This window comes from Centroberyx gerrardi, chromosome 24 (assembly GCF_048128805.1).
Source record: "Centroberyx gerrardi isolate f3 chromosome 24, fCenGer3.hap1.cur.20231027, whole genome shotgun sequence".
NCBI lineage: Eukaryota > Metazoa > Chordata > Actinopteri > Beryciformes > Berycidae > Centroberyx > Centroberyx gerrardi.
In genome coordinates, this window is record NC_136020.1 from 1,908,340 (window position 1) to 1,920,734 (window position 12,395).

General features: G+C 40.7%; 2 protein-coding genes across 2 annotated transcripts; both read left to right on the forward strand.

The window, feature by feature from the left end:
* Positions 1–771: 771 nt before the first annotated feature.
* mgst1.2 (microsomal glutathione S-transferase 1.2) lies at positions 772–2,737 on the forward strand. Its single transcript, XM_071917272.2, has 4 exons — positions 772–902; positions 1,813–1,945; positions 2,052–2,143; positions 2,254–2,737. Exons 2-4 carry the CDS (start codon positions 1,829–1,831, stop codon positions 2,498–2,500), a joined length of 456 nt encoding a protein of 151 aa, XP_071773373.1. The 5' UTR covers positions 772–902; positions 1,813–1,828; the 3' UTR covers positions 2,501–2,737.
* A 1,215-nt stretch (positions 2,738–3,952) lies between these two features.
* On the forward strand, positions 3,953–6,595 carry LOC139925769 (microsomal glutathione S-transferase 1-like). Its single transcript, XM_071917271.2, has 4 exons — positions 3,953–4,021; positions 4,553–4,698; positions 4,806–4,897; positions 5,044–6,595. Exons 2-4 carry the CDS (start codon positions 4,573–4,575, stop codon positions 5,288–5,290), a joined length of 465 nt encoding a protein of 154 aa, XP_071773372.1. The 5' UTR covers positions 3,953–4,021; positions 4,553–4,572; the 3' UTR covers positions 5,291–6,595.
* The last annotated feature ends 5,800 nt before the right edge of the window (positions 6,596–12,395 follow it).

Below are 12,395 nucleotides of genomic sequence, written 5' to 3' on the forward strand. Positions count from 1 at the left end.
AGTGCCTCATTCATAATAACAGAGCCTACTTCAATTTCACCTTGAACTTAGTCTTTTCATGAAGTACACTGATGAGCTGAATCCAGGTAAAAGCCATTATCCCTTGTTGATTTGCCCTATTAAATCTATACCAATCACAAAGAATATCCTCCTATCCAGTCTCAGGACCAATTCTGACTCTTACTGAACATTTATAATGCAGGCTGTTGGAATGGCTGTTCTCTTGTATCTATTTGTCCCGTAACATTAAACCACAGCATGTTTCTGTGGGTCGCCATACAGCATCATGGGTGGCAGACTGTTAGCCCTCCATACCTACCTGTCATCAGATATGTGAATCAATAATGTCACATCATGCTGTGAGTTCATGTTTTGCTCTTTATATTTTCCTGTTTTAGTCCATGGACACACACACACTGCAAAAATATAAATCTTACCAAGTCATTTAATTAAATAGTCTATTTCTTTTTAAAAAAAACACATGTTAAAAATCTGCCAATGATGTGAGACAGATTGACTTGTTTCTAATGCATATCAACTTGTTTCAATAATTTTATGCTGGTCATTTTTTCATTTTTAAGCCGAAAAACCAGAGTAAATAATTTGTTAAAATGGACATTTTTTGCAGTGTGTATTACTATACTTATGAGGACCTTCATTGACTATGGTACATTCATTAGAGGATTTATTTATCTTTCTGTCTTTGTGAGGCCATTTGATTTGCATAAGCATATAAATATAAGCACACACACACGCAGACACACACACACAGGTTTCTAATGCTCCTCCAGTTTGTTTTGCAGATATAGTTGGCCCGCCTCCTCAGTTACTGGGTGACAGGTCGGCTTCCCTTTATGTAACAGATCCCAGCCTGCTCCACTTCTAAACAGTCACCACAGGTGGTAAGACAAGCTTTTACAGTCTAAATTCTACCTTATTTATTACAATGGATAGTCTAGCTATGTTTAGTTTGGCTATACCTCTAAGAATGTCAGGTTTTGCACATGAATTTACTTCTTCCAGGGGGGCAGTTTGTTGTGAAACTCCTATGCAAAGAAGTACAAGCTGAAACCTGTTTTGTCAGTAGTTTTGTTGCAGCAAGAGGGAAAGGCTGTTTCTGTTTGCCTTGATCGGTGTGCACATTCAATGCATTTATCATGTTACACATTTATCATGTATTTTCCATTCACTATCATGAAGAAACAGAGCAGAGGCACCGCCCACACTGCGGTCACATTTCTAGTAGGATAGACAGTTTCTAAAGGCTGATACTAATACTGTCTGAAATTTTTTTTTTAATTGTGTATAAAAGAAGAACCTTTTGCTCAATTTTTTTTGTACACCTTTGTTATTACATTTTAAAATTAGAGTTAGATATTGACTAAATTTACATGAACAACAATAATCCGACTATTGGCCTTATTCTAAATAAGACAAGTAAGCTTAAGTTTACATGGTTCGCTTGTAGAACTATTCCATTCATATTCCTGTTTACATGCTGCGGAGCAAAGTCCGATTAACAGGACAAAGGAGAATCACTGGAGCACATGGACAGTTTAAGCCTTTATTGAAAACCTCATGATATCCATTTCCCTCAAAATCCTGATCATGATAAATGTTGGGGCTTGTTCTGCTGGTCTGACTTGTCATCTTTTTCCTCTGTAAACAAGTTTGCGAGCGCTGGAAGGCAGAGCGTACATCGTCAAGCAGTTGGCAAAAAGCCGCGAATCCTCTGATAGAGTCAGTTGGATTAAGGTGTATACATGTCTACATGCCCTTCAAACCTTCATGCGCTTCCTGTTTGTCATCCAGGTTAAAACCAGCAGAGATGGCACAGTTGATGGAAGACGAGGTGTTCCTGGCCTTCTCTACCTATGCCACTATTGTCATCCTGAAGATGATGCTGATGGGGCCCATGACCGGGTACTTCCGCTTCACACGAGGGGTAGGCTACACCTAGTATCTTAAAGTTAGTTAAACAAAACTGCAATGCCCTCAATACACCGGCAAAAGTAAAACCTAGTAAAAAGAATCCATTCTGTCCCATAAAGGCCTTCGCAAACGAGGAAGATGTGGTTGGAAAACCTGAAGAGGAGAAGAAGAAGATGCTGCGAAGCAATTCGGATGTGGAGCGAGTTCGAAGGTACGATCGACACAGCTTTGAAATATAGACATTACACTGACTTGAGATTTCAACTTTTGACTTTAAACTTTAGTCTGTTATGAACTATATCTTGTGCTTTTGTTCGCCAGATGCCACCAGAATGACCTGGAGAACATCATTCCCTTCATTGTGGTCGGTCTGCTCTACGCTCTGACCGGACCGGATCTTTCAACCGCCTTGCTTAACTTCCGGGTGTTCGCCGGCTCTCGGATCTGCCACACCATTGCCTATGTGACCCCTCTGCCCCAGCCCAGCAGGGGTCTGTCCTGGATGGTGGGCATGGGGATCACTTTCTCCATGGCTTACAGGGTGATCAGCACAGCGCTCTACCTGTAGAGGAGATACTGTGCCTCTACCAGGTACAAATATCTGTGTACACACATGCACATTCCGATGTGAAACCGCTCTACTTTTATACATTTTGCAGTAAATTCATTCCTTTTTTGATTTCTCTTAATGTCGCAGCAATCTAACTAAGTGAACTTCAGTGTTAAAAGTTCCTTGCATACACACTGACTTGCTGGAAATATTGTCATGCTAGGAAAATGTCTTTCTAATAAATGTTTCTATCAACTTTGTGTATTGTCTTTATAATTAACAAAATAAAATATTAAAATATCCTACTCAAGTAGAACTACTATTGCTTGGTGGAAATTTTACTTAAATGTAAGTAAAATTACTTTTGTAAAAACTGAGTTACATCTTAATAAAGCAGACATTTTTACATACCTTGCAATGTAGAAGGAGAGAGTTCAAAAAAATAATCTTAAAAATAAGATTTTGAAACTCAGGTCATTATTCAATCTGTGATTAAAGTAAATTCCCCATCTCTTTTATTCAATAACCTTACTACACTAATGTTTATTTTGCTTCTTGTCCTATTTATCCATGTAGCTAGCAAGGCTAGCAAACTAGCTAGCCAACAACCAGGCTAACACAAACCAATAATACTGTAGCTGGATGGATGTTTAATGTTTAACTATATGTGTTAATACATTAATTAATGGTGAACAAATGCTTAACTAAGGCATGAATAAGTTACTTCATGTTAACTAAGTAATTAACAAATGCAATTGTAAATGCTGTAATTAAATTCTGTTCATGACCTATTTACGACCGATCTGTCTCAGTTTTGGAACTTCCTCTTCCATTAATAAACCATTTAGTAACATTAACAAAGCATGCCCCAGACTTACAGAGACATGAATTAATGTCTATTACCAATGGCTTACAAGTCCATGTGAAACATTACTTAAGGGTTCCTCGACAATGAAGCATCCAGTTGGTCTTCATTAAGTATAATACTAATGGTTTACTACAGTGAATAAGACCTGAATCCAAAAAAGGGACAGCTCTTTATGCTTCACAAAGGGCTACTTCAGCAAATCATCAATCAAATTAATTTCATGTTTTCACATGCTTGAACAGGTTTGATGTAGATGTATTTCACAATTACACCAGTTTATGATGCAATGCGTATAGAGAGCTAACAAAATGTGTACTCTCTAATGGATGTGATTTAACATGTTGCAAAGTACAACACTGCAGTCAAAGCATACTTGAGTAAAAGTAAAATTACTGACTCTAAACAATATGCTCCAAAAGTGCAAGGACACAAAAAGCTACTCAATTCCAGCACCAGGAGTAAATGTAATGTGTTCCTTCCACCCTTGACATTAACAATAGTAGGTCTAGTGAAAACTGTTAGTGTTCCAGGGCAAGGCTCCTACCGCACATTACGTAACTTGGTTGAATTCCAAGCATTCATGTCTATCTGCACTTTGGACAGAAACGCCCACCAGAAGCACTCGCTTTTTTTGCTGTTCACCGTGACGGAGCAAAAGTCTCAAAGACAAGGTAAGACCCAGTTACTGCATGCTAAGCTCTGAACTGCACACATCACGTTGTTGTGTTTGCTAAAATACGGATACGCCATTTACATTTGTGCACGGCCTTGTTTTCCCTCCTTTTTAGGTAATGTGTGTAGCACAATGTTTATGTGGAAAGGAGGCATCCACTCCACTGATGCTTGATAAGTTTTTCTATCTGCAAAATCTGGTGGATTCCTTTACATGAAAACGCCCGCAGAGCCCGACTTACTCTGTGCATGCACATTGTATGTCGACTGCAATAATAATGTTAACAGTAAGATTGGATGAGACAGCACAAGTATTAAAGGTAGAAAATGATGAAAGTGTGCAATATGCTGTAGGTTGTTGTTGCTTTACAGATCATAGGTCAGTTTTCTTTCCATAGCTGCTAGGTTTGCCATTGAAATATTTATGTTGTAAGTTGTAACTGCCACGTTGTAATGTTTACTCTGATACAATGATGTTCTGACATGTAGACTGTAGCGGCATTAAATATTCATTTTCTGTTGTTCTCCAGTGTGATTTCTCTGAGGCAGAATGGCAGCGCTGACCCACATGATCGACAGCGAGGTCTTTCTGGCCTTCTCGACCTACACCACTATTGTCATCCTGAAGATGATGCTCATGGCACCTATGACCGCTTACTTCCGCTTGACGAGAAAGGTGCCTTTACATCACCATAAAGCACGGTACACTGTAACTTTATTCATAAAGAGGAGTAGTTCCATATAGTTTCAAACCTGACCCCCCCCCCTCTCATATCCCTTCAGGTGTTTGCGAACTTAGAAGACACCAGATTAGTTTCCTCCACAGAAGACAAGAAAATGATCCGTGTAGATCCTGATGTGGAACGAGTCCGCAGGTACAACCAACGACGAAAACAGAGACATTAAACTAACACAACATAAAGTGCTCTGGAACTAGTCCATCTTTGTCCAGAATAATTTTTGCTTTTTTGGCACCTGAATGTAACCAGTTGTTGTCCCTAAACTGATATTTTTTCTCCAGATGCCACCAGAATGACCTGGAGAACATCATTCCCTTCGTTGTGGTCGGTCTGCTCTATGCTCTGACCGGACCGGATCTTTCAACCGCCTTGCTTCACTTCCGGGTGTTCGCCGGCTCTCGGATCTGCCACACCATCGCCTATGTGACCCCTCTGCCCCAGCCCAGCAGGGGTCTGTCCTGGATGGTGGGCATGGGGATCACTTTCTCCATGGCTTACAGGGTGATCAGCACAGCGCTCTACCTGTAGAGGAGATACTGTACCTCTACCAAGTACAAATGTCTGTACACCATTTCCATTTAGCAAGGAGAAATGTCTGTATACACACACACATACCTACATGACTGTATAACTGCTCTACTTTTATATATTTAGCAGTAAATTCATTTCTTTTTTGATTTCACTTAATTCTGCAGTAATTCAAGTTGGAGGTTGTTTAAAGGTACCATATGTGGCATTTTTAACCATCAATATATCATTGTCAAATTAATTGTCATACCTTGGTGTAATTACTATAAACAAACGAGACCATGGTGGAGACGATTGGTAGCCTCTATCTCACACCAGTGGTATTGTCATGCCATTGACATTTAAGTAGGGTTGATTTTATTAGTCTGAATGTAACTGATAATTTAGATTTTTATTACCCCGAACTGCCAATATTGGTGGGTTCGCTGCCATGTTTGCTGCTTGTGTTGACACAGACCCACTATTTGTGTCACCCTTCCCCCCCTTGCATCTTTGACTTTACTGAAGAGGATAAACATGTTGGATGTGATTTTTCCATTGGCTTTTTCACTGCTTGCACCATCTGCCATTGCCAGAAACTCTGAAAACTTTATCTGTTTTTGCTCTGGAAGAACAGCGCCCTCTTCCTGTTTTGTGCTGTAAAGCAATCCACAGGCGCAAATCGGAACCGGCGGCACACAATGTAAAACACAGCGTAGAGGCTGCAAATCTTCTTAGCAATGGTCTCATATGTTTACGGTAATTATACTAATGTCTCAAAATTAATGTGGGAATGAGTTATTGATGTTAATAATAATAATACACATAGCACCTTTAAGAAGCTATTGCTACCATTCTTTCAAAATAACACAGTATTGCAGCCTGCTCCCTTGAAGATTGTGAAACACATCTGCAATGTCATTTATGTTATTATGTTCTATTGCCTAAGTAGCAGCCTATGCCTGTGCTGAATTGGAGCACACTCAGGAATAATTTGAACTTGATGAAGGTGCCTTGCTGTATTAATATATCCCCAGTCTGAACCTCTAGTAATAGCTTTCTGTTTCCATTAAGAGTAATAGTCTACATTTGATTTAGACTCTAAAATTAGTTCAGAAAATGAATTGAAATTCTGAGCATGCGTTTTATTTTATTTATCTTTTTTATGATATTCTAATACATATGTTGGATCATTATTCATTTCCTGTATTGACTGAAAATGAGATGAAATTGAATCATATTTTGATTACACCACCAGCTAATTTCAGAATGTAATAATGTGTAATAATGTGCTGCCAACTGATAAAACAAATAAAATGAATAAAGGCATGGAAAAAATTACATATTTTTTGTGATATTAAAGAGGTGGCCTGTTTCTGAAAGTGACAGTTGAATTGACATACAATGTATTTGTTAATTACTGCACAGAATGTTTTTTGCTTCATTTTCCCTGTCAGTTTAGAGTGGTAGGAGTCTTGAAAATAGATTCATGTTCTGCTTGTGGAAGATAAGTACAAGACGTGACTCTGGTGCTTTGAAGGGTTTTCTTTCTTCCACTAGAGGGAGGCATTTTAAAAGTCAACTGAGTTGCTCCTCATTAGGAGTCATTTATGGACCAGGTGCAGCTCATAAAAGTGCTTCAGCTCCAGCAATTAACTTCATTAGCTTTGTTGAAAACATTCCCCTGCATATCCCACAATACAGCTTTTATTTCATTTCCAACCCAGCTGAGTGCAGAAACACTGTGCAGGATGCAACATATTTATGCAAAGACTTTCTGTTACACAAATGCGTGGGAAAACCACAGCTTAGATATTATTTGACCCATTTTGTTAACATTCTTAGAAAAGATCATTAGATTCCCACTTTTGTTTGGTGTTGGCTGTTAGGAAACAAAGTGAACTGACTTGTTTAGACCTGTCAGCTGCTGATATGATGAATGCCTTGCGCCACACATGAAGGTGACTGGCGTCAACACAGACTAGTGAAACCCATGGGTGGGCACTGTAAATAGCGGAGTGAAATTACCATGAAGGCTGCTTTGGGCGGCTGCTTGTCTGCATTGTGTCCTGTCCCTGTATAAGTAGAGGAGTTTTATGGGAGCTCATTTGTTCAGGACCCTTGGCCCTCCAGGGTCTCTCATTCCTCAGACAAGCCAGGCATTTCACAGCTGGGTTGAAGGGGGAGGAACCCCGACTCTGAACACCCCAACCACCTTCTATAACTAACAACCTCAGACACACCCTGCTCTTTCACAATGCATGCAGAGTGTATGGGTGGATTTTGTCTGTGTGTATGTATGCAAAAATGTACATTCAAGCATGCAGCTTACCGAATGCGTGTATGTATGTGTGTATGTCAGCAGCTTATACCGTGTCCCTCTCTTTCTCTCTATCCTACTCATTATCTGCCTACTGTATTGTACAGTTTAATATATGATCTGATTAGATACAGTAGTGTCTCCAGTTGAAGATGTTACCTCTCTCCGTCTGTTCGGTCTGCTTTGTGTCTGCGTTTCATTAGCTGTCATCCACATCCCTCAGATCTGCCCCATGCCTTATTGTTAGGCTGGTTAACTGTACAGCCGCTTAATTAGGCACAACTTCAAAGTCACACTCCACACCGGCGCTGAGGTGAGGCAGATATTTATATCGTACAACGGTACCCTAGGTCCTGAAAAATTAATGAACGGTTAGAAGGAATCCGACTCATGGCTGGCGAAGAGAATTATGAATCAATTGGGTACCACCAGGTGGACATTTTGAGGCCACATTTTCTTTACTCCCTTTCTTCTCACCGTGGAAAGACATTCTGCAATGGTAGCAGATATGTACAAATGTGTGCTATCCTCTTGAGCATTTCCAACAATAAAGACCCAAGCTTGCTTTCATCCTACCTTTTACTAGCCATCTCTGTAACCGTGATAAGCCTACAGTATAACACAGCTACAACACACTAGGCTACAACTCTGCTTATCCCCTCACTAGTGCTACACATGCAGATGCACACACTTGGGCCTGCCGGATCGCCTGAAATTTTGTGAAATGAGCACGATGTCTTACAATGCAAATACGAGAAATATGTTTCCCCACCATGAAAAGGTTACATGAAGGAGGCATGACTAGAAACAGTCAGTAGTCTGACATTGAAATAGTGTGGTGGATAGCAAGGGTGTTGAGGTTGGGGTGGTGGATGGATGCCTTTAACTCCAACAACCTGGGTTTGATTCCCAACTCTTACTTAGAAGATTTCTACTGAGTTCTTTAACCTGTTCTTCCCTGCCGCCCCCGCCACTGGGTCCATCATTACAAACGCAGGTTGCACGGCCAAGCTTTTCAAACCCACAGAACTTTATTTTAAATTCTAGTCAAGATAACAAGTTTTCCAAAGGCACCAAATATGTCATGCTACATTCAGGGAAATGTGTATATAATGATGCACAAACATCTAGATTTTTTCCATTTGATGTAATGGTGCAGCCATAACAACATGGCGTTTTGTAGTTGAATATTTCATTCAATATAAGCAGCTAGAGCTTCAAGAAAACGTTGGAACAGCAGATACAGAATATGGATGTGACGTTGTTGTACAGTTAGGAAAAAAAAAAGTCTAACTTTGAAGCTACTTAAGGGGAAATTTAAAGGTAAAGTCAGCTAAAGTCAGGGTACAAGCAGTTAACCAAGACCAAAGCCTTTCCCTAACCTTAACCATATAGATTTAGCTGCCTAACCTTAACCAAAGTTGTTTTACTTGCCTAAACTTAACTGTTAGCTAACCTTTTCACGTGACGAACTGGTGAAAATGGCATGTCCAATTTGTGCTATTGTCACATAATACAATTCGTGCTATTGTCACATGTGGTGGACGAACGTAATCTTCACATAATTCGCGTCCACAACATGTAGTCTAGCGTTTCAGACTTTGTGCTCATTTCACAAAATTTTATGAGATCACGTTGACTTGGGCATGTAGGTAATATATGCGTAAGCCAACAGTCTTACAAAATTTTGTGAAATGAACACAAACTCTGGAACACAGATTCTGTGTTCTCCACCATGAAAGGATTATGTGACAATAGCATGAATTGGACACGGGTTGTCACGTGAAGAGGTTAGCTAACAGTTGACTTTAGGCAAGTACAACAACCGTATGCTAACGCTATATGCTAAAGTGTTAGCATGCGCACTGGACAGAACTATCTACCGGAGGCACAGAGATGATTTTTGTACCAATCCTCTAGTCAGATATTTGGTAAAGTGACCAATGGGCCAAACTCCCAAAAACTCAGTGTAATCCTTTAAGATTAGGGCTAGGTTTAGGCAACCAAAAGAAAACTCTCACGGAAGAGGAAACCTTCACTCACAGTAGAAAACTTCTTGTCATGAGTTGAAGGTAAATGTAGCCACTCAACCCCACCCCCCACCTCCACCCTTACTTTCCAAACTACTGCCTGTTTCTAGCCGTGTCTCCACCTAATCCTTTCCTGTTGGGGAAACGGCTGTCTCACTTCTTGCGCACGGAGCACTTTATTTGCATTTTAAGACATCGAGCTTATTTCACACACACACACACACACACACACACACACACACACACACACACACACACACACGCACACTAAAAATCCAGGCTGACCCCAATAGCCAACTGACTCCTCTTCATATGTTTCAATCTGTGGCTGAGCGCGGCTAGGGTCAGCAGATTGCTTATGCTGATCCCAGTGATTGGAGTGCAGGTGATTACCATAAGCAATTTAAATGTTATTGATTTAACCTCCTGCACACTGTAATTGAACACCTAGGCCAAGCGCCCACCTTTACTCCCCCACACTCCCCCCAACTGTCTCTTTCCTTCTCATTCAGCTTCTTAGATTTCTCTCACTCTCTTTCCCAGCCTTTCTCAGCTCACTGTTCTATTATTTTAACCTCTCTCCCGTTCTTCTTCTCTTCCTCTACTCCCGTCGCTCTCCATGCTGAACTACGGGCCTCTCTGTCAGACTGTATCCCCAGGCAAAGGGAAGTGGTGGAAGCACCAGTAGCCAATCAATAGACAGTTTGTCATGGTAACAATGGAACTGTTCAATTAACAACCGGCAGTGGATAATTTACAGTCTCACCATCATTACTTTTCCACTGTGTGTGTGTGTGTGTGTGTGTGTGTGTGTGTGTGTGTGTGTGTTAGGGAGGGCTGGGGAGAGGGAGGTGGGACAAAAAACAGGGTTTTTTTTTTGTATTCGTAAGAATCATTTTCTGATAATTCCGCTCTTCAATAGACTGTTATTACTAATCACCAACCTTAACACAAAAGCCCAATTTCTTACTTAATTACAATTTGGTGTTTTTAGATAACAAGGACAGTGTGGTTGTAAATTACAGCGTGGAATTGACAAAAAAATGATACTGGCAATTCTTTCATTAAAATATTCCCAAATCTGTTTCATATCTCCTTCATTATACTGAGCCATAATGGAGGACTAGATTCAGCGCTCAGATCAATTAATAAATGGAGAAAACTCCACCTGGGAGACACACTCGTGCATTCTCCATTTTTCATCACACTCTGCCATTCCTCACGAGGGATCGCAATTTCTTGTTTTAATATTTTAGTGCTCTAACTTAAGCTTCAGAGTTCTCTCCAGGTAGCACACTAGATCATCTTGACATTTCAAAGTACTGAAACCTTTGGAATAAAGTGTTTTTTATTAAATTCTATTAACATAATTTATGCTTGTCAGGCGCCCCACCTCAGTGGCAGCTGAGATGGGGCTGTAGAGAGGCTGAACCACCATATTTCATCTTGTGGTCCCTCAGATAGAAGACTGGGCCGGTAAGACACATGTGACACAGTGGTGATGATTAGTACAGGAGACAAACTGCCCAGCACTCAGTGTCATCATTCACTTACTGTTTCAGCCTGGCATAAACCACAGGGAGTGTCTGAATAGGATTAATATGGAGCTCTTCATTTAGCTATCAGCTGTTCTAAACAAAGAAAGTCTGTTCAATCAGTCAAACATGTAGAGTTTACAGTAGATCATAATACAGTCCTCAAGTTTTTGGTATACTAGTGACCACTGTTGATGTTCAGTAAGTAGAATGGGTGTCATTGACCTTGACTCTTACTCATGTCTTGATGTTTCAGGCCCTGACACACCAGGCCGACGGTCAGCCGTCGGCCAATGTCGGGCCGTCGGTAAGCGTCTGTGTCCCTAGTTTTTGCGGTGTGTCCCGCACCGTTGGCACTAGTCGGACCCCTGTCGGCGGCTTTTTGGCCGATTGAGCATGTTGAATCGGCAGTGAGAGAGATCACTCTGATTGGCTCTGATTTTCGCCTCCGCCTCTTCCTTTCTTCTTCCACAACCAAAAGACCAAGGGCTGACAACACCAGTGCCATTTGCAACTTCTTATCAGACATATTCTCGATTAGAAGTAGCGAAACCGTCTGTGATGAGCGAGAGTGGTGTGAAAATGGTAAGCAAACGCTGCTTTGTTTACGGTTTGTATATCCGCAGTCCTAGGTCTTCCGGTTTCCCTTTTTGAATGACGAATACAGACTACCGCCACCTGCTGGTATGGAGAGTTATTTCCCCTCACGCAGGCGCAGAACGTACGTGCTAGTTGGCTGTCGGCTGTAGTCTTTGCGGTGTGTTCAAGTGCAACTTTTTGGACCAGACGCAGGCGACGTGAGGTGACGGAACAGTCGGCCTTCGTCGCCGCTGGTTCTTTGATGTCGATTTAGTGTGTCAGGGCCTTTACATGTCAGTTGCAAAGTGTAAAGTCTTCACTTGACACTTAAGTGATAGTAGGTCACTAGCATTATCTAAGCCACTAAGTGTGGCAGTTTTGTGTAGGACACTGGTAAAATTTACATAAAATATTATATAAAAATAGAATACTGTAATTTTTTTTAGCATATGTTACTAACTGGGACTATACTTTTTTTGTATTTTTTGTTTACATATGAATTGAATTTGGCAGGTGATGGGAGACTGTTCACAGCAAAAAATCACTGCGCAGCGGATGAATACATGGTTGCTCATCTGAAATAGTTCCAGAATAAACCTGGCTGCATCAGCTATACTGAGTTAATGATGTTTGTTTCAGTTTTAAAATGTATGAATATACAG